This window comes from Beta vulgaris, chromosome 1 (assembly GCF_026745355.1).
Source record: "Beta vulgaris subsp. vulgaris cultivar EL10 chromosome 1, EL10.2, whole genome shotgun sequence".
In the NCBI taxonomy this organism is placed as follows: Eukaryota; Viridiplantae; Streptophyta; class Magnoliopsida; order Caryophyllales; family Amaranthaceae; genus Beta; species Beta vulgaris.
The window spans coordinates 57819485-57840997 of NC_079202.1; the positions used below are offsets into that span (position 1 = coordinate 57819485).

The 21513-nt window shown below is 36.2% G+C and overlaps 3 protein-coding genes across 3 annotated transcripts; 1 reads left to right on the plus strand and 2 right to left on the minus strand.

Annotated features, from left to right (window-relative positions):
• Positions 1-1697: 1697 nt before the first annotated feature.
• Positions 1698-4236, plus strand: LOC104888576 (hypothetical protein; the record flags this gene model as incomplete). The annotated part of the gene is made up of 2 exons (XM_019248353.2): positions 1698-3136; positions 3852-4236. A coding segment is annotated over one exon (1398 nt), but the record flags the coding sequence as incomplete, so codon positions are not given.
• A 19-nt stretch (positions 4237-4255) lies between these two features.
• On the minus strand, positions 4256-7655 carry LOC104888569 ((+)-neomenthol dehydrogenase). The gene is made up of 5 exons (XM_048638982.2): positions 7550-7655; positions 7207-7459; positions 6162-6230; positions 4852-5028; positions 4256-4767 (listed from the first exon to the last, which is right to left on the minus strand). The coding sequence occupies exons 1-5, from the start codon at positions 7582-7584 to the stop codon at positions 4387-4389; spliced, it is 915 nt and encodes a 304-aa protein (XP_048494939.1). The 5' UTR covers positions 7585-7655; the 3' UTR covers positions 4256-4386.
• A 2079-nt stretch (positions 7656-9734) lies between these two features.
• Positions 9735-18431, minus strand: LOC104888560 (NAD-dependent malic enzyme 59 kDa isoform, mitochondrial). The gene is made up of 20 exons (XM_010673583.2): positions 18274-18431; positions 17982-18137; positions 17160-17256; positions 16056-16174; positions 15817-15984; positions 15371-15499; positions 15188-15248; positions 14716-14819; positions 14558-14641; positions 14263-14369; positions 14038-14140; positions 13219-13326; positions 13014-13079; positions 12659-12731; positions 12494-12580; positions 12306-12360; positions 12132-12203; positions 11488-11550; positions 10664-10778; positions 9735-10155 (listed from the first exon to the last, which is right to left on the minus strand). Exons 2-20 carry the CDS (start codon positions 18114-18116, stop codon positions 10084-10086), a joined length of 1818 nt encoding a protein of 605 aa, XP_010671885.2. The 5' UTR covers positions 18117-18137; positions 18274-18431; the 3' UTR covers positions 9735-10083.
• Between the last annotated feature and the right edge of the window lie 3082 nt (positions 18432-21513).

Sequence of the window (21513 nt, forward strand, 5' to 3'; positions counted from 1 at the left end):
CCTCCTCTGAATTCCCGTGTTGCACTCTTCTTGCCGTCGACCATCCATTTCTGCCGACGACTCCTCGCTCTCTGTTTGTTTGAGTTGGTCAGGTACTCTTCATTTTCTTTTCTGTATATGTGGATTTGTGTATACTCACTCCGACATTTTTTAGCTGCTATATTTACTTTAGTACACGGATCAATGAAACATGCGAGGATCATTGAAAAGTAGAGTAATAAAACATAAAATACTTATTTTTTTTTGTGATAAAGACAAAAATTATGGTATACATGTAAATAAAATAGTATAAATATTTGACAAATCTATACAAATATATTAAAAGGTGTGCAAAAGAAAGGTATCGAACACGTGACCTTTAAAATGAAAAATAAAAGTTTAACCATCAATATGCTATGATTTTGTTGTTTAATGTTTCAAATAAAATATAATAAAGTCCAATTTCTTTTAAGGTATTGTTTTCAAACTTAAGTCTTTCAATTTTTTTAACTTATCATGTTGTGACGTGAATTTTTCAATTTTTTAATGGACAAAAAATACGAAAAGTAGCAAAATAAATTATGAAATTTTTAAAAAATAACATATTTGTTTATTGTAACTGACCCGAGGCATCGCTCGGACAAAAAAAACTAGTGTAGTAATTAAAAACAGACATGCCTGGTCCTAAATGATAAAATAAATTTAGCGACTAAAAAAGACGTAGGGGTAGTTTGATATAATTCGTGATTTTTGCAATTGCAAAATTGCTTATTTTCAAGTGTTACATAAAGGATTTCTCAGGGTTAAACGACTTTTTATAGTTAAATTAAATTATTTTAGGGCTTTGGAATTATTAGTGTATCAATGTACCTATATTCATCATTCTGTGCGATTTTGTGTAGCACTTTGTACAATTGGATGCTCAAATTATAGGGGCAAGTAACTCAGGAACTAAATCGGTTTGCTTTGATGTTCTTTCTGAATTCTGCCATCATTTCTATGTTCTGTGTAATACTTTTAACTGGGAACTGGATTGAATAGCTTTGCTAAATTAGAATGTGGTAGGTAGCAATAATGGCAGAATAGTTTAGAGCATTGTCAATGTACTAGATCTTTTTAGTGATAGGGCCGGGGCTGTTCGGAAGTCCGTCATCCCGGGTTATTGGACTAGAGTGAAGAAGAACTGGTCTGAAAAGCTTGTAGATGAAACTTTAGTTTTTAGTGCCTGGTTATGGGTATCCAGAATCTGTAGTCATTAATCCTTCAACAAACAAACAAAAAGAATCTGCAGCCATTAAATTACCTGTCCTAGAAGAATCTGATGCAATTTGGATGTTGTTGTCTTTATTGTCCTAAGATTTTCTGCTTTCTGTTCTTTTTGTTGTATCATGTGTAAGTGGGCTATATAATATTCCCTGTCTTTCTTCTGGAACTTGACTCTTGAGATAAGTAGGGTGTTTATGATAGGGGGTTATTGTTTCTGTGTTTTTTTTGGTAAATTTCGAGTACATTTCAGTGTTTAGTGTCCTCTAGACAGATATGGTGCTGTCAAGAGACGCGTATTGCACTCCTCTTCTTTGTTTGCTTCTTGCTGATTTCTGTTGCTACACGATCCATGCATTTGGTTCACGGATTTTCAATTAATTTTGCTTTCTTTTGGTGCTATTGTACAGTTTGTGGCCAGTTCTGATTTTACTTCCAACCAGCAGCAACAGTGATATCAACACCTACATCAGCTGCAGCAAGGGGATTCAATGGAGTCAGGGTGGGAGTCTGTGTCCAAATCCTGCTCTCGCATCGAAACCCTTCTATCTCTTCTCCCTGATTCATTTTCAACCACCAATTTTCTCTCCTCCCTGGTCGACTCTGATCGCCCCGCCCGCTCTTTTTTGGACTCCTATGAAGCCTACTTAGCCATCTCATCTGCTCTCTCCGGATCCGGTGATGACCCTCTTTGCCAATGGCTGTATGATTCCATTGTCCAGTCTTCTGATCATTTTGAATCAGATTTCTGTCTTTTGGTGGTGTCCTTGGTGCCTCTCATTGCTGGCCTCTATTTCTCCCACATTCATGCCTTCTCCACTGTCTCCCCCACCACTGTTGGATGTCCTTCCCTCGCTGGGTTTGAGGCTGTTCTCTTGGCTTTGTACTCTTCTGAGATTAAGTATCGTGCCGGCAAACCCCTTCTCGTTTCCATCCCATCCTCTGATTACCTTTCTCACCATTCTTCCCTCTATCACACCCCAACTCCTCATCTACAACCGCCCTTTTCTTCTTCTCATCATATTAATAATTATTCTACATCATTCTCTACTTCTCCTTCACGTGCATCCGGAATTCAAGATGGAATTCGGGAAATAATCCTCTCTCCTCCTCTTGATCCCCAAACGGGGATCAAATCCACCAAGCGTGCTTGCATTGTTGGGGTAGCCTTCCATCGCTTCTTCAGACATATCTCCCAAATGCCTCCCTGGGCTAAAATTGATCTATGCCGTTTTGTTGCTTCATGGGCTAACGATGATTGTCCCTGTGCTCTTTCTTTTGACGTCTATTCTACTACTACTTTTAACCAACAGGATGATGATGGCAATGCTGTCGCTGTCAGTGGGGAACCTGTTTCCTCTCCCACTAGTAGTAATGGAGGCCTCATTGCTCGACTCTCACACCCTCACCTAAAAGGAGCAGCAGGAAGAGAAACCAACCGTTTAGAGGCTATAACTTGGTGGAATATTAACAGCAACAATACCAACCATTCCCAGAATTCATATTCTTCTTCTGGGGGCCAAAGACACAGACAGGAGCAAGGAGGAGTGAGGAATCCACTACCTTGGGAGCTGTTGCAGCCGGTGCTGAGAATACTAGGTCACTGCCTTCTAGCTCCTGCACCTCTGGTTACCCAGGAGATTAAGGATATTGCTTCTGTTGCAGTTAGGCGTCTCTATGCCCGGGTTTCTCATGATCTGGATCCTCGGGCTATTCTGGCTACTCAAAGCCTGATTCAGCTCGACAACCGTGCTCGTACTACTGTCAAGGCTGTTGCTCTGACCACTTTTTCTCCCAAACTCAACACCCCCAGATCTAAGAAGCCTAAGGTACTCTTGGTCTCCAAGGGATGAAGCATGCAGGTCCCCGTGCCATGCCCCCTCTTCTTATTTAGGTAACTTTTTGGAATCTACTTAATACTGTTATGCACAAAGCTGTCAGAGTGTTACTACTAGTTGAATTTTAGCTTTATAGTATTGATTTTTCTTTTATATCAACAGCTGCCTGACAGTTAGTGTTTATATGTCAAATCTTCTGCTATACTTATGTTCTGCTTTTTGTGGACCATGTTCTACTGTCTAGATACTCTCCAGTCCCCATTCTCCATGACCTGTTTCACGACTCCGTACCTTGTCAGTTTGCAATGAATGGTCTTGATATTCATGAGTTTTAGGTGTTGCATACTTCATCTAGCCCTAGTCTTTCCCAACATAATATGTTACTAAGTCATCTTTACCTTGAATCTGTGAAGTGTAAACACAGCTATTGTTTCTAGGACAGTTTAATCTCACGTATGAGAAATTACTGCAAATTCAATCGAATATCGGAATATGATTGGTGCCTCAAATGGTTTACTTTGTCTTACATGCTGCTTACAGTTCATACATACTCCAACAAATTAAAATTTCTCATGATTATGAAGTGTGTTTATAAGTTTTGCCAAGTACAACATAATATGGTCAAAGAACTCGTCTTATCAAATTTGCTTGCTGTATATTACTCTTATGTGGAGTGCTTTCGATGCTTATATAATAGTCTCTCTACTTCTCCCGTTATACAAATCAAGGTATTGATCTTATCTAGACTGCTTTAATTAATTAAACATGCAGATATTATATTCATATTATGGTTGATTTGAGGATCAATTAGAAGCTGTTATTGAAATGAAGGTATGAAGGATTGATTGACATCTGATCTCAGTAATTCTATATTTGGGATGACGAACTTGGTAGTTAGTAGGACAGCATGACAAGAAACATGCAAATGCAACATAGTAGGTCAGCTTGAACTATGTCAGCAAGGTAAAGGATTGGGAATTGGTCATAAGCTTTCGCTGCTGTGCCATTAGAGAGCAGATATAGTCGTACTCAGATAGGTCTAATATAATAGCTCCGTTGATCAAGCCTGTGTATAATAGATTTTATGTTTGCAGTCTGACAAAGATATTGGAATTTACTCTACACTTTGCCAGAAACATTTTTGCAAAGTGTCTTATTTCATTGGAGAAGCTTGATTGTTAAGACATGTGATGTCATTTTTATTAAAAAGAACATTTTTCAAGTGTTACACCCTTTTCCGTTCCTGTATTTGTTTCCTCTGTTAACATGTACAATATCAGAAAAGGGTTTGATTATGTAAATTGGATTAATCAAATGAAGAAACTTCATTTCTCAAAAAGAAGAGGCCGGAAGGTGAACCGTGGGGCATTAATGCTAGCTTCACCGGACTTTCCGCACCTTCTTCAATGGATAAATATCCCATGTTTCCTGTGAGATCTGTTCTGACAAAGCCTGGACAGACACAGTTGATGATGATTGAGGGGTAATTCTTGGCCAATATTCTTGTATATGCACTTAAAGCTGCCTTCGAAACTATATAAGCTGCCATTGGAGATGGCCAGCCTTTCTCTTCTAGTAAACCGTCCTTGAAGTCTCTCAGAAATTCGTTCAGAATCTCATCTACTTTTTCTTCTGCAAGGTTTTCAGCATCACCTAGGACTCCTTTGATTCTCTCATTTGGTATATTCTGGGGAGGGGGGAAGAATAAACAGATGAGTTCTCTGTTTGAACTGAGGTTGAAGTTTTATACATGAAAAGGTAAACTGCATACCCTCAACTTTCCTATAGAAGAGGAAACATTGATGATTCTTGGCGAATCAGACAATTGAAGGAGAGGAAGCAAGGCTTCAGTGATACTTTTCGCTCCATAGTAGTTAATTTTCAAGCATTCTTCTGCAAGCTCATATGTCTGTGTCATCATCTCAGCATAATTGATCTGTATCCCTGGCTACAGTATTTCAAAATTTATCCTTAATTAGCTCTTTTGGGATTACTGAGTAATGAGGATGCTTTCTCTCTCGTTTCCTTTTTTGGTTGGGGGGGGGGGGAGAAGGAATACCTTAAAGTTTTAATTGATCATTAAGATTTATGCAGGGGCGGAACCAGCTAGGGGCATGGGGGGTATACGTGCACTCCAATTTTTTTTTAAAATGAAGTTAATTCATTTAAAAGATAGTCTGCACCAAACGACAAGAGTGCGCTTAATGCAAATCTTGCGCGCCCAGCGCAGACTCAGCAATGCACGATTTTTGGTGCGTCTCGCGTACAATGCTCTAGAGAAAAGATTTATAAATAAACCGTTCAACATCAAGACAAACCAAGTTGTTTGGCTTCGTGGTATGTTGGATTTGTTAGGCTTCTTCACACAATGGTCGCGAGTTCAATCGAAAAGCATTTTTGTGGATAAAAAATTATTCAAAATTGTTACGTATTTGAATTTTTAATCAATTTATCTCGATTTTTTTCCATTCCAATACACATTGGTCAAATCTCGATTTGTCACTATACACCCCCAAATTTAAAATTTTGGCTTCGCCAATTTACGATAAGTGCTAATGACTTGAGTCAAGGAAATTACATGAAATGTCATTAAGATGTGGCAACTGGCATAGTTTTCCAATCTCAGTGATTACCTTATCGTCTCTTTGAGATTGATGCTAGAGGTGTTACTAAAGTCGAGAAACTTCATTTTACAAACTCGGCCACATATTACTCTCTCTCGTTTTTATTAGTTTGCCTATTTTCTTTTTTGAGTTGTCTTTTATTAGTTTTTTTTTTTTTTTGAATGGTCCCATCAATTGTTTATTATTATTTTTACCTTCTCACTCCACTTTTTTTTGGCCACTACAAGTCTACAACATGAACTTAAATACTATATTTTAATAAATTAATATTTTCTCTTTCCTTTTACGATTCATAAATGTATTAACTTTATGCCCAAATATATGGGTAAACTAATACAACCGGAGCGAGTATATCATAACCGTTAGGAGAATAGGTGACAGAAACTAAAGAGTGACATATTGCATAAAGATTAGGACCTGGTACAAAAGAGTAAATGAGTCAATCTTGAATACTTACAGTGCCAAAACCTGCCACTTTCAGAGCATCAAAATCAACAATTTGTCCTCTAATTGCAGCATTGTTCACCTGCAAAATGCCAAAGGTTTTTATGAATCCTCATCATGCTTAGTTATCGGGCGGGTTGGAGTATGTTGATAACGGTCTAGTGGGTAGGGCAATGCGGGTTGTAGGTTATACTCCCTCTCCTTTCGCTTTTTTTTTTTCTTGCTATATTGTTGTTTTCACTAGTTTTAAGGAGATGTTCCTTTCAATCTTTAGCACACGTAGAGATTGCGGAGAAAGAATTTAGCACACATAAATACAAATCCAAACCTTTATAGTTTTTTTCTTACTATATTGTTGTTTTCACTAGTTTTAAGGAGATGTTCCTTTCAATCTTTAGCACACGTAAAGATTGCGGAGAGAGAATTTAGCACACGTAAATGCAAATCCAAACCTTTATAGTTTTACTGCCATTTCTTCTATGAAATCATCGAACTGCCATTTTAGCCAAAATATCAATCATGTCCAATAAAAATCTTATCAATTGTCCAAAAGAAGCCATTCTTTGAACCCATTATTGGATTTCTCTACTCATTAACCAGGCCAATTCCTCATCTAATACTACAAAATACTAAAATAAACGAAACCCACTTTTCTGAAATCACCCGTTTCAGAAAATGACTCCTACAGCATATAGAAAATAGTTTCAGATTTAAAACCAGAATAACTATTTAAAGTCCAAAACAAAGAAAAAAAGCATACTTGGACCAAAAAGAATCATGACATACCATTAAACTGATGCACAATTCAGTCAAACTATATACACATAATAATTACAGTTCTTAGGTTCTGTTCTCCCAGCTTATTTTTAGTTCAGTTCAATTCAATTCAGTTTAGCTCTGGACAATACTTTTACTCTCACATATCACTATTCATTTCAATTCAGTTAAGTTAAGTTAAGCTATTTTATGCCGAGAACAGACCCTTAGTTAATAGAAAGGCTAAGGACTAATTAATACTCCACTGGTTAAGATAAAAAGAAAGAAAGGTTAAGAAGTACCAGGATATCAAGCTTGCCAAATTTGGAATTGATGAAACCAACCAGAGAAGCAATACTAGTAGTGTTGGTAACATCAAGCTGATGAAAATGAAGATTGTCAGAGCTAATTAGGCCAGATTTGATGAGATTGTCAATGGCTTCTAAGCCCCTCTTTCCATCTCTAGAGGTCAGAACAACCACTACTCCCTGGGATGCAAGCTGTCTGCATATATCCAGCCCTATTCCTTTGTTTGCTCCTGTTACTACTGCATACCTACAAACTCCACAATTCCAATACAACTACATCAATGAATTGTAACTGTGTTAGTGAATGTAGGAGAGAGAGAGAGAGAGATGAGTGCACCTTTTCTTATCAAGAAAGTTGGATGGTTCAGCCATTTTTTTTTTACAATGTGTTGGTTCTGTGATTTTTCTTGTTATTTTGGCAATTGAATGCTCTACTTGTTTGTATACTTGTATTTTCCACTAATATTGCGAAAGTTAAAGTTACAAAGTTACATACTATGTGGAGCATGGAGACCTTTTTCTATTCCCGAGGTTTGATAAATATGTAAAAGAAAGTTTTTGTGTAATAAATATTGTTTGTGTATGTAAAAATATTGTTTGTTTTTTTGTAGAACAAATAAGAGTAAAAAAACACAAACAATATATATACATACACAAACAATATATGTCATATACACAAACAACATTTGTTACACGAAAACTTATATCTAACACATCTACCTGTTAGATGTTTATCATTCCTCTTCTATTCCCCCGGTATATGTTTTCCTTCACGAAAACGAAAATGTTACTTCCTTTGTCTTTTTGTTGTTGCTACATTTTGACCGTATGTACTATTCAATGATAACTTTGATTGTCTTTAAGTTTATATATATACGAAAAAACATAGTCATTGGATCTTGTTTAATTAGTCCCAATTTGTATTTTCCAAATATATAATTTTTATAATTTTTACATATATGTAACTCAAGATATTGGTCTTTGAAGTTGCATCTCATAAAAGGTGAAAAAGCAAACATAGCAACTACATAAAAACAGGGGAGTATCATGTTAATGAAACCCGAAAAACGGCTGAAACGTGAGGTTTCTCCTTTTCAGACAATTTTCCGTTTCCAAAACACTTGTTATTTTCGTGCTGCATAAATTATATATTATATATTACCTTTGCGATTTTACACCATTCATATATTGATTTCTAAACCAAATATGACTTTTGCAGCATTTAAACTGAATTTTGGCTAGTATGAAGCGTAAGACAAAAATTTAATATAAAAATGTTGAGTTTGTTTCGGTGTACATTTACAAAATGTCAACTTTTCATGATTGGCAATTTTCATCAACGCTTAATTTAGGTAGCAAGATAGAAGGGAAAGGAAGGGGAAAGAAGGGAGAGAAAGGCAAAGCTCCTTTTTCCCTCTAAATCTCTTGCCGATTTTGAAGGAATGGTATTTATCAAAGAATGCGAGAATCCTAAACTTCCTTTTTTTCGACCCCTTATCCAAGAAGCGAACATGTTCTCCTTTTTTTCCCTTCCCTCCTTTTTTTTCCATTTTCTCTTATTGAAACAAAGGGTAAGTGAATATTAAAGCTGCAAGTGTAAAAGATATTAGTCAAAAGATTTACCGCAAATGTAAGAACAAAAAGTACTTAGAATTTTAAGAAAATAATGTCATACAATTTTTTTTATTCATGTGTTGTAGGAGTTCAAGTAGTTCTTTTAATTGCCTTATCCATATAAATATTCATGAATTATGAAAATTAAGAGGGAGTTTATTTTTCTGTAGAAAATTTAGCAAAATAGGCACAACTGTATAGAGATTCTAAGTTCTATCACCACCCCAGCTTTTATTGAAATGTTCTAAGTAAACTCCACGAAATTTAGGAAGTCTATATCAAATTGGTATGTTTATCTACTTTAGTGTCATTCTACTCAACCCAAGTAATTATCAAAAGTTCGATTTAATCAATTTTACTTTAGTAAAAAATAAAAACTCAAATGGAGAGATCACATAGGTGAAGTACATAACTGTAACTTATATGCGCACACACATACACACAGACAGAAAGAGCCTCAAATTAGTACCAAAGAAGCTCCAAACAGAGCAAGCATTAAATCATAGGAACTAACAACTAACAAGCATATGTTGAGCTTCCAACATCCCCAATATGTCCATCCCTTATCCTATTAGACTAATCCTTAAACCATCAGCATCAGAAATCAGAACTGGTAGACTAGTCATTAGCTTATAATCATAACTCGTGAATAGGATATGTTCTTGATCAACGGCGCTTCTCGTAAATACTGCCAAACTTGTATCAGAATGGCAATATTACGAGTAGTACTAATATAGGGTCGAAGGAGACAATCCTTCATAATTGGACATTTAGAGATCTTTTAATTTGATAGGATTTAGAGATAGTTAACAAGAGATTCACGAGGTTGTGATTCATGTTTTATCCGATCTGCACGAGCAATTGTGCAATGATGTGCAGACAAACACAAATACTCCTGATACTGTCACTTATCAAAATGGGGATATTTGTTTTCATAGTATGGGAAAGTTTAATGTATATAACAATAAAAAATACAAGTTGGATACTACAATACACTGCATCTGCATACTGCTTACAAACAATTTACAGGAAGATGGACCCCAAACTGTATCTCCTGAAGATATAATTCTACATAGTGAAGAATCCTAGTCTTAACAGTTTCAATACAAACGGATGAAACTGGCAAAAAAGTTTCACAACTCCCTTCCGATATTTTTCATTTTTCTTTTTCCGTTCCATTTTGAAATAATACATACTTCGTCTTCTGAGCCTAACTGCCAACTGATATGGCAGATGAAAGGGCTAACTATCGTGGCCTCATTTCTCATGAACAAGAGGGATGTAGATGGGAAACCACATACTACGCTTGACGTATTCCACAGTCTCTTCCTGCATACGACCAATACCACAGTCACAACTAAAAATTAAGAGCCTCGCTATTCAGAGAATGATTCTGCACCAAACACGTGAGGAGGGCGCACTTTGGTAAAGCCACTAGGCATGGGCTCCCCATCTCCTCTTTGTGAAGAGCAAGTTCTTCATCTGGCCTTTGATGAACAGGTTACTTTTTTCTTTTTCTTTTTTTATAATAATACATGGATACCAGGGGAGAGTTTCTTATGTACTGGCATATGGTAGACTGGTAGTAACATGATGCTATTCACTGCCTAAGAGTTAATGCTGTTTCTCATGCATCCATTACAAACTTATAATCAGTAACATGATGATGCTGTAAAGCAATCAAATGTAGTGTTGAAAAAGCAATTATTTCTAGACTGAACCACAGAAGAAGGCAAGGGAAAGGCTATGCAAGGAGGAAGAGAGGGAGCCCCCCAAAAGATCCAGAGGATTGACTTGTGGTTCATATGGTAAAGTTAGTGATAAGTGTTTATCTTACCTTTGACATACTCCGGAGCTCTTTACGCCCCACATCACCATGGCCTTCAGCCAAGTCTTCAGCAACAGCTTCTTGCAGCACAGCAGCTCCAACTTCTGCTGTAATTTCTCGTATACTGCATTATTAACACGGATAAGCACTATATGTTGTTATACCATGCATTTCCACAAATGATTCATAGGAAACAAAAGTCACAAGACAATTAGCAAATAATGCTTATAATCTACCACAGAACCTCATGCTGTAAAACTTCAAGGCAAAAGACCAGTAACCAAAGAGGATAACAATATGTCAAATAAAGAGTATATTATGGCAAAAAGAGCGGAATCAGTCCCAGGAGTATGTTTGACAAGTCACTTGGTGCTGTTTCATGAAGAGTAGATTGGAATGAGTAATCTTCTCCAATCTAGGAGAAAATTGAAGGATATATTGGCCTTATAAGCTAATTTCCCAAGAACCCTTTGTAAATCATATACCGTATGTTATTATGTAAAACAGAATGTAACTGTATTCTTCTGAGTCATTTTATTCATCCAACTAAAGAACTTCAATTATACCAACAAAATGTACAGGATCTGTCACGTACTATCTACTAATGCTGGTCAAATATGATATTTGCTACTACGATCTGCCAAGTCAATATGCAATCTAATAATGAAGGTCAATCATAAAGAGGAGTACAAAGCAGAAGACCCAAGAAATTCCGTTTATTCATTATCTGCTAAGTCAATATGTTCTTTATTCTTTTCCTCTTCATGCTTTTTCTTTTTGTTTTTTTTTTTTGGGGGGGGGGGGTGTTGAAGAGTAGCAAATGAAGTGCTAACCTTCCGACTGATGGATACAAAACGCCTCTCTGTATCTCCTCATCTGTTATGTAGGAAGCAAGACTGCAGAAGACCAGAAATTAAGCAAATGTAGTGAGACTGTAACTAGATTAATAAACATGCACACAACCTACCGAGTAATTTAAAAAAAATATGCATGCATCATATCAAGCAGGTGCTTTTGAACATTATAGAAATATAGCAAGAACGTCTACTGAAACACCTTGAAGAAAAAGAGAGAAAGAGACTTTCCTCAGTTATATCTAAACTGACAAGGATAGAAACGTTGCATTATAAGTGGTAATATTTGAAAAAGTAAAATGACGAAGAAGAAACAGCACAACCAAAGATGGAAGGTTCCCTGTCTTGGACCAATAGGCTAATATGTAATGTATACACGAGGGTCTTAAATGCACATTGATACACCAAAATTGAGTGAATTGTCGGCAGTTTTGCAGGGTTGGCACTTGGCAGGGTGTGTGAGTTGCAGACTTTGCAACAATGTACGTTTGTATTTGTGGCATTTAAATCCACAATACTAGACCACTATGCGCACAAGTACTGATTGATGACTACATAGGGAATAAAGCATAAAGCACAGGATATTCTTTCAAAGGGAATGGTACAATTTTTTTCTGTTTTACCATTGAGCAGCAGCTTGCAACATGTTGTCAGTAATTAAGCGAGCGCCTGAAAGCAAAGCTCCCAACCCAATCCTGAACAATAAGCAAAAGTTCATAAATATATCTTGGAGCTGTTTGCAGTCCCAACTCAGATTCAAATATCATAAGCAACTAAGTTGAATAGCAGACACACACCCAGGAAACAGGTACATATTATTTGCTTGATTGACATGACCTACTTTCCCATTCCCTGCAATTATAAAAGCCAGTTATATAAGTCAATCAAAGCATAAATTTCGATTCTAAAAGACAAAAGCGTCATATAAAATGAAACCAGGATATTCAGACAAAAGTATTTGCTAATTGGCTAAAACCATACGAACCAAGATCCACATTCTGAAATGGACTTCCACTTGCAAAAACAATGTTCTCTCCAGCATACTTGAAAGCATCAGCAGGAGTACATTCGGCTGTCCAATGAGAGAATTTAGAAGGAGAACATTACCCAAGAACAAAATGCAGCAGGAAAGCTGGTGGGAAAGACAAACCATTCAGGGTAGGGTTTGACATTGCAAATATAGCAGGTCTAGGGTTGTCTGATTCTCGCATGGCCTTCAGCACCTGAGTGGCAAATAAAGAAGTAAAAGATTAAGATACAAAAACTCGGAAAGTGACAGTAGGAACCACAGTTGAGAGTTCATATAACAGATATCCTGCATCACATTTGTCTCAAACAGAAAACAATACTACGAAATTATTTCAGGTTCACGACTCAAAAATGCACATCTTTTCATTCTTTTACTTCATAAACAATGAATGAATGGTATCAGAATTAAACTCCCATTGTTTGATTATGTTAATTCAATGACACTGCAAATAAAAAGAGACATCAGACAGGCTCACCTCTTCATTGAAGATACCACCAACTCCAGACAAACCAAGAAGCACATCTGGCTTGACCTTTCTTACCTGAAGGGTTTATAGCTTGAAATCAGTATAACTTGAAGATATGGCCCATCAAGGCTTCAATTTATAACTAAATTTTGGTGTTTATTAGTGGAGCAGAATTCACACAGTAATTGATAGTTCAGAACCAAGAAAGAATTACCACTTCAACAAGTTGGGCTCCCTCGCAAAGGCCCTCGATTTCTTCTGGATGTTTAGCAAAGGGCACAGCAGCCGGATCTAAACTCTTTCTCTCTTTAGTAACAAGCCCCTGCACCAGATAGAGCGATAATCAAGCTGAGCGGCACACTACTCACTCTACAATGCCCTCACTTGAATTTCTATCATAACTTGATATGGAAGTAACCCAAGCAATGATCATTTTACAATGACAAAAGCAAGCGTGAAAGTACAAGATATTTTATTAGCTAGAATCAACAACCAGGTGAAAACGTTTATGATAAAGCACACGTCAGCAGGCACACCAATTCATAAATTTATAGATAAGTCTCAAGTGCAGGGGGGATTTAGTTGCAAATACAATGGCAACATAGTGTTTTTTTTTTTTTAAAAAAAACAGCCACTACCACATAAGACGCTCGAAGTCTGAAACTTTGTACCAGATAAAGATATCAACAGATATGTGGTGCCTACAGACAAGACTCCAAAAAAACTGCAGGCAGCGAAGGTCGTAAGACCACTAGATGACTTCCGAAGTTCAAATCCAGAATATCACTGCACCAATGCCTCTAACACGGCTCCCGACAAGGGTAGACGGGTGAGCTGGCACCTGGTTTGGGGGGGGAGGGGGGCGGAGATGTACAAAGTCAACCATACAAATGCAAAGAGGCTCTCTTATTCTTATAGAGTTTAATTGTCGCCTTGAATCCCGAAAATTTTAGGACAAAGTACATAACCGATTGCAGACAATATAAGCGGTGATTATTTTGCATCTGGCAAGTGCAAGAAACAAATAACTTACATCTTTATCTATTAGGTAAAATTGGTGTTTGGATGGGATCCCATTTAACCCAGCCATCCTGTTAACTGCCTGTACCGCCATGTTAAGGACGCCAAGCCCTGCACTGAATACCACATTGCAAATCTCAGATATCTTGCTAATATATATATCAAAATTTTAACCAACACAACTGAAAGGAAATGAACAATGAGTCCTGCATTATGAAGAAAGGTAACTGGTTTTTACCTCCCAGCTCCAACCACAACTATTTTCTGTTTCACAAAATCAGTCAATGGACGACCTTGTGCCCTGACAGCACCCAGCAGTCCAGCCAAGGCAACACCAGCAGTTCCCTGTACAAAGGCAACAAAATTATAGCCAGGGAGTCAGGGCTGCAAGCACTTTATAGAAAACCACATACATAAACTCCAGAAATAGTATGGCCATTACACCCCAATGTTTCTCACAATTTAAAAAGCTTAGGCAGGGGTATGCCCATTGGACTACACAACTAATAGACAAAATGTCACCAAGAACTTACCTGAATGTCATCATTAAACATGCAGAACCTTTTGCGATATCTTTGCAGAGTTTCAAAAGCCCATTTCATTTGAAAGTCCTCAAACTGCCAAAATTTCTCAATAAGTTAATGATCAACATGGAAGTTATACTGTTGCTTTAGGTCTTGAAAGGACAGACCTGCACTATAGCCTTGGGCCACCGTGTATGAACTGCTTCCATGAACTCATCAACTATTGAGAGATACTCTTCCCCTTCAAGCCGAGGTTGTCTGAGTCCTAAGTCTACGATATTTACAGAGGAGAATTATCATCAGAATTCAGAAATGACAGCAGTTAAAATTTAAAAAACATTGGTCTCAAACAAATTTTGAGCAGCACGAAGTAGAGAAGGCAATGCTACAAGATCTAAGTCTCAGGTTTCACAAAGTGACTATTACTTGCACAGAATATGATGATGAGAATAACTATGTAAAATTAATGATACGCCTGAGACTATCACAATTTGGCTGATTGATAATAAAAGGGGAATCACGCTACCTAGTACTGCTATGTGAATAACATTTGAGAATAACGAGACACTGCATGCTACAAAAGCAACTCCAGAAAAAGAAAAGGACTATAGAGAATGGAGTCTATTGGTTATAACTTACAGAGACGATCTTCAAGAAGCTTTTGGTTGTTAGTACCCACATCAAGCATAACTGGAAGTACCTGTCAAAAGATCCAAAAATTCGGTATGTCCACACATGAAAATTTAACTTAAATACACACATGCATCAAGATAAGGTAAGATATAGAGACGATACAATTGAGCAGCAATTTTATAACCATACCCTTTGCGGGTTCATTCCTGCAGCAGCAACATACACATCAAGTTTCCCGATTGGTATACCAATTCCCTGAACTCCAAGGTCTCCCAAGCCAAGAATACGGCTTCCATCTGTAACGACTATCATATCAACCTGCAATTGAATGACCGAACAGTTATAGCAATAAAAGGTGTTCCTCTCTCTATTACCCATTGCCCCTCGCAAGTATAAGGAGGAAGAAAAAAGCACCCCCCCCCCCACCACCATTGACTTCAAACTGACATAGTCAGAGAGAGCATTTGATGCAGTCAAGTCCTAAACGTCGTGAAATTGGCTGTTAGGCCTCAGTAATTATTGATTGAAAAACCATTATTTTGAAACAAAAGATTTGGCTAGACTACCACACTTCTCTTCAAAATTGGAAAATATATCACAAGATCAACTGATCGCCAATGAATTGAGTTACATACGTGTTGAGCTGGCCAATTATAGATCATGGACATCATCTCTCCCTTATCCTTAGCGCTGAAATACATTCCACGTGGACGTCTGAACAAACCAGAATAATTTTGACACACCAGCCCTACAGTTGGAGTATATATAATTGGAGCGAAGTCTTTGATATTATCAATAAGGACCTGAATTCAATGCCGAACTGTCTCAGTTCATAACTGATTCAAAAATCTTAAGAAGAAATCACGTGACTTACTCTGTAGTATAATGTCTCATTCCTGTCATGCAGTCTGTTCAGAATCCTCCATTTTGCCAAAGATACAGGACCATCTGGCTGTCCCTCTGTATTTCTCTCCAATGAACGATATGATTCCACTTCAAAACCAACAGTAAAAAAAGTCATTTCAAGACAACAGCATAATCTTACAAAGAGAAACCTTGACATGTGTCTAACAGCACAAGATAGTACACATATAGGCTTCATTCTTTTCACCTTACAAATATAAGTTTCACAAACAACTTTAGACAAGTACACATAATTCATGAGGAATACCAAGTTCATTTCACATATGTGAAAATAAGTCTTAGCTGAGAGGATTTCAGGAAACCAAATGGCAGTAACCCTTAAGACTTGAAGGTACTAACTACAAGTGAACTCTCCAGAGAGCATTTCATGAACTGATGTTACTACAATACACTAGTGTCCTCTCTGACCAGCAAGGATTCCATGTCAAACTTTTTTTTATAAGTTGAAGTAATCAAGCTTTTTAACTCTTCTCTCCAGCTTATTTATAATCTTAAAGATACATTGCATCATGGAGCTGAAGCTCCCACATGAACTATCATGTATTTCCAACAAAATCAGTAAAGTTTTACCATTACAGATTTATGAGCATAATGTATGCTTAGTTGCTTATAGTTCTAGTCAATGAGTAATAAAACACAGGTGATCCAATTGTATAGCACGTGCAGAATTCCTAATTAACCAAGTTATTTCCAAAAACAAAAAGTTATTTGTGAATTGTGATGAAGATTAACATCCACATTCCATCAAGATCCTCTTTCTCCCCGTATAATCGGAGAACCAATTTTGGATACGAAGTTACCCGTGAGAAATTTGGCTTCATCTTCTGTTTCTCATCAACTAGTCATTGCAAGCGAAACCACAAAACATGAAAATACGGAAGATATATAATAGTGTTCCGTTCAATTGTCAACCTAAATAGCAAAAAGTCGATCACGCTACTTTGGTATTTTGCCACCAATTTTTGATAGTGCAAACAGAGCTGCCATTTAAACAGCTATCATGCTACAAACTCCAAAATAAGGTAGACATAATAATAAACAGAAATGGACTTACTGAAACGGGCATATTGTTGTTCAAATGATACAATACGAGGTGGCAGGAGTCCACGAAGCCCAAGACGATCTCTTTCTGTCAAAGGGAATGCAGTGTCCTGCTCAACATCGAAAACACTGAAAGTTAAAGTTTCTCTTGTAGACAATCATACACCAAGAACACAAATCAATATTTACTAAAAATATAAAAACAACCTTTACAATGACGAAAAAGATAACAAAGTCTACAAAAACGACAGAATTCAAGGCACCATGTCATCATGCTACATGGTGATCTAAGCCAAAAGAGATCAAACACCTAACTTTGTTGCCAATCAAGATCCTTCACAAAGCCTATTGTGTACAATACCCCCCACATAAGGTCAACTATGTGAAACTACTTTGTAGAAAAGCATGCTCATATATGTATTGTTTAAAGTCCCAACATCATCAACATACTCTCTTAACAAATAAAGGTGAGACTACCAAAACCGCAACACAAAGGTCCTCATATCATCAAGTACCTTCCAATAATTCGACTCAGTCAAAATTCCGAAATCAAATTTCAACACCTCAAATAACTTCTACTCCCAGAAGCAATTAAACTAGCTAAGCTACTATTCATACAGTGTAAAGTTCACTAAATTCACGCAAAAATCTTCAACTATAACTCAAATTTCTCAATCTTTGACTTGAACAACAGATTATAATTTCTCCTAAATGTTCACAATGTCCAACAACTACCACAAAATCTCATCAACGTACTAAAAACCATTCAATTAACAAAAAATACATCAAAATTCTTACAAAATTTCAAAAAAAATAAAGCAAAAACAAATAAAACCTTATTAAACCAAGGATCATGAAGAATATCAGCACCACGTTTGTGCACAATACAAGGACCTGGAATTGCTGCCGCCGCCGAAAACCGCCGCATACGGCGGAGATTCGCCGCCGTAGATCGCATCATTCTCCACATTTTCCACGACTTTCACTCCACCTGAAAAAAAAAAAAATCATAATTTACCACCAAAAAAAAAATTCGAATTTCAGCTAAAAAAAATCACATTTCATAATAAGAGTTTCTAAGAATTCAATTAAAAGCATTGAAATCGGAAATAAATTGTTTGACATACAGAGAATACAAAAAAGAGAGTTGAGGAGAGAGAAAGATGACAAAATGTAGATGATTTTCGTCGCGTATGGTTTGGTTTATATAGTGTGCAGCAGTAGTGAGTTACTGACTTTGTTGTTGTTCCTGAGAACTGGGTCTAAGCTGCCCGGATTTTACGGGTAGTTTCTTTTTATTATGTTCCTCGTGGGTTGAATACTTGATCGTCGGTATAAATATAATGCTACCCGGAAAATGTCGGGCAGAAAATGACGGGAAGAGAATTAAATTTTGCTTTATTGTTGAAAGAAAAAAAATATTTGATAGGTTGCTAAAGATAGACATCTATTGGACAGGTTTTACCTGGGGACCAGCTTTACTAAATGAGGAAGTACTAATAAATTACCTTCTTTCTTTTATCTACCTAGTTTTCGTTCCAGTTTGCCGAGACACAACTTTGCGAAAATTATGCTATCTTTGTTTTTAAGTAATGGTTATAGTTTGACTTTTATCATTTATGATTTATGGATAAGAAAATGTATAATCATTAGGTAAAATTTGTACAATAAGAAAAGTTTTTAATAAGCAAAGAAAAAAAAAACTTGGTGTACCATGTGTACCATGTAAATCTGGATGTACAATGAATTAGAATATCATTTGCAAAAGTGTATCCTAAAATCTTTGGGAGTTTTGAACATGAGTCATATAGAGAATTTGAACTCATAACTCGACATGAAAGAATGGTACCTAAACAATTGGTAATTTATCTATTGGTTTAATCCAAGTGAAAATATAAAGAGGAAATAAAAAGAAAGGATCAAGATGTCATTGTATTCAAATTTCTAAAACTTCTAAAAACGTATGATACAGGTTCTTATAAAATTATAACTAAAGCTTAATACTCACTTTATTTGGCAATGTTCATTTTTAAGGCTCCGTAAAAAAGACATATAAATTCTAAAATGAGTATTTACTAACTATATGGAGAAAATATTGAACAATTAGGATAAACTACATTGAGATTTTCTAAAAAAAGAAGGAAAGCAATTTTTATAAAATTTAGTCTTGATATAACATTATATGGGAAGTTTAGGTATTTTCCCTACTTTCATGTTTTAATGGACTTCAAAATTTTCTTCATTTGATTAGTACATAATGTAGTACACAATTAAAAACTTAAACTACTACTCTTTTCCCCCCATTTTTGGCCTACCATGTATGTACAATACCAAGCACAAAGGTTGAAGTTTGGCACCAAGCTGAGTTTGATTTGGTTGTTTACTTGTTAAGTTGGTAGTCTGGTAGATGTAAGAGTAATTCAAAAGACCAAATCTATGAAGTATGTCAAGTCATTTTCAGAATTAGCGTTTGTTTAAAGAAAACATTCTTTTTCCAAAAAACTATCTTTCCCCAAATATTTGTTTTTTATTTGTAAAAGACAATAAACAAATTTTTCGAAATCATTTTCCTAATACAACATTTTCTTCTATATTCTCTACCTTCCTCTCTCACTTTTTCCATCCATTTTCAAGACTACATATGTTTCACAAAGATCAATAACAGTTTGAAAATCATTTTACGCATGAATATACTAGGTACTTAAAAAGCTACGACTACGCAAGTAGGCATACGATACGGTCTCCTATATAAATAGCGTATATACATATGCAAGACATGTGAACTAGAAAATGGAAGAGAATACATCTTGCAAGATTGCACTCGAGTGTACGATAGAGACGTTGTTGCTTTACAATTTCTATAATATCCAAAAAAAATCTAGTTCATCTATGAGATAAATTTCAACCTATACAACAAAACCCTTTTGATAGTATGATTAGCAAGTTACGAACTTTCGTTTAATGTTAATAAATCTTACTTTTTGTATATTAGAAAACAACCTCTCACTAACAACAAATTTAAGTCTCGTTGTCGTTTAGCTTAACATAAACATGGTGTTTTTCTATCTGTATTTAAAAAAAGGACGATGTTGGTCTATATAGCCACCTTCTGCACGAGGATATGATGAGCCACCTAAACCCATCATTCAGAAAAGAATCTAACCAATATTTTTATGTGAGTGCCAGTATTCTCTGCGCAGGAAGACTGGAAGACCATTGCATTTGCACCCATTAGCAACGCAAATATTGATGCGGCACATGAAAAACGTATAAAGTTCTTGATCTTGTGTCTATAAACTTATTCGGAAAAACATTACTTTCTCAAATTCTCCCTGCTTTAGTACAAGCAACATTTTTATCTTTTATAGATCAAAGTTATATATATAGTAATTATAAATATTGTCGGAATTGTTAGTTATTACGAACGATATATTCAAAGAAATCAAATTTATATACTTTTATTAGCAACTAAAGATATTGACAGTACAAAATAAACTAGGAGACATGTAAAAACAAGACTTTTCCAATCGATATATTGTTTGAGCTAAATAAATCATTTAAAAAGTAATATAAACAAAAAATAATCCCTTTAATATATATAGTGAGACGGGAACTTGCACAACAAGACCATTTGAGAATTTTTTTTTTTCTTAAGGTAAGATGAAGAGGATTCACTCGAGGGGGATAAGGGAAAACCCTTAAATGAGTTCCATGAGATTTGATCCCTAGACCTGAGAGATATGAGTTGAAAAGCAATACCACTACTCCACGTCTCCAGTCTCCACCACTTCAACCTCCAGACCATTTGAGAATATGCCAATGATAAAAATTAAGGGAATATAGAGCATCTATAGACTACCTACATGTATATATATAAACTGTGTAGTTTTGAACCAAAGGCGCAACCTTCAAAAGCCAAATCTTATGCTTAACCCTAAAGATCTCAACAGTGTACTCCATTCTCCATCACTCCTTTTTTTCAGATTTCCCCCATGAGAATATGCTCACAGAAAAGGTGACAACTCTATTCCTGGAACCCTTTTGGTTATAGGGAAAAGGTTGGCAACTTGTCCAATGACCAAGTCTAATTATATAATGCAGCCGCTGTTCTAAACGGTTTCAGAGAATTCGAATAAATGCAAAAAAGTTCTGTTGGTCATAATTTCAGAAACCACAACATGGTCATTCTCATACACCCTTTCATGAAAAAGATGCTGCTCTCAAATCCCTGAGATTAAGTTCTATGGTCTAATCACAAAAATGCTCCGAGCTAATCACATAATTCCACCAACACCAAGTCTCTTTTTCTTCTCGATGACACAGGATGTTAATATATGTCTAAGGTATCAGATCCTACTGAAAGAGTT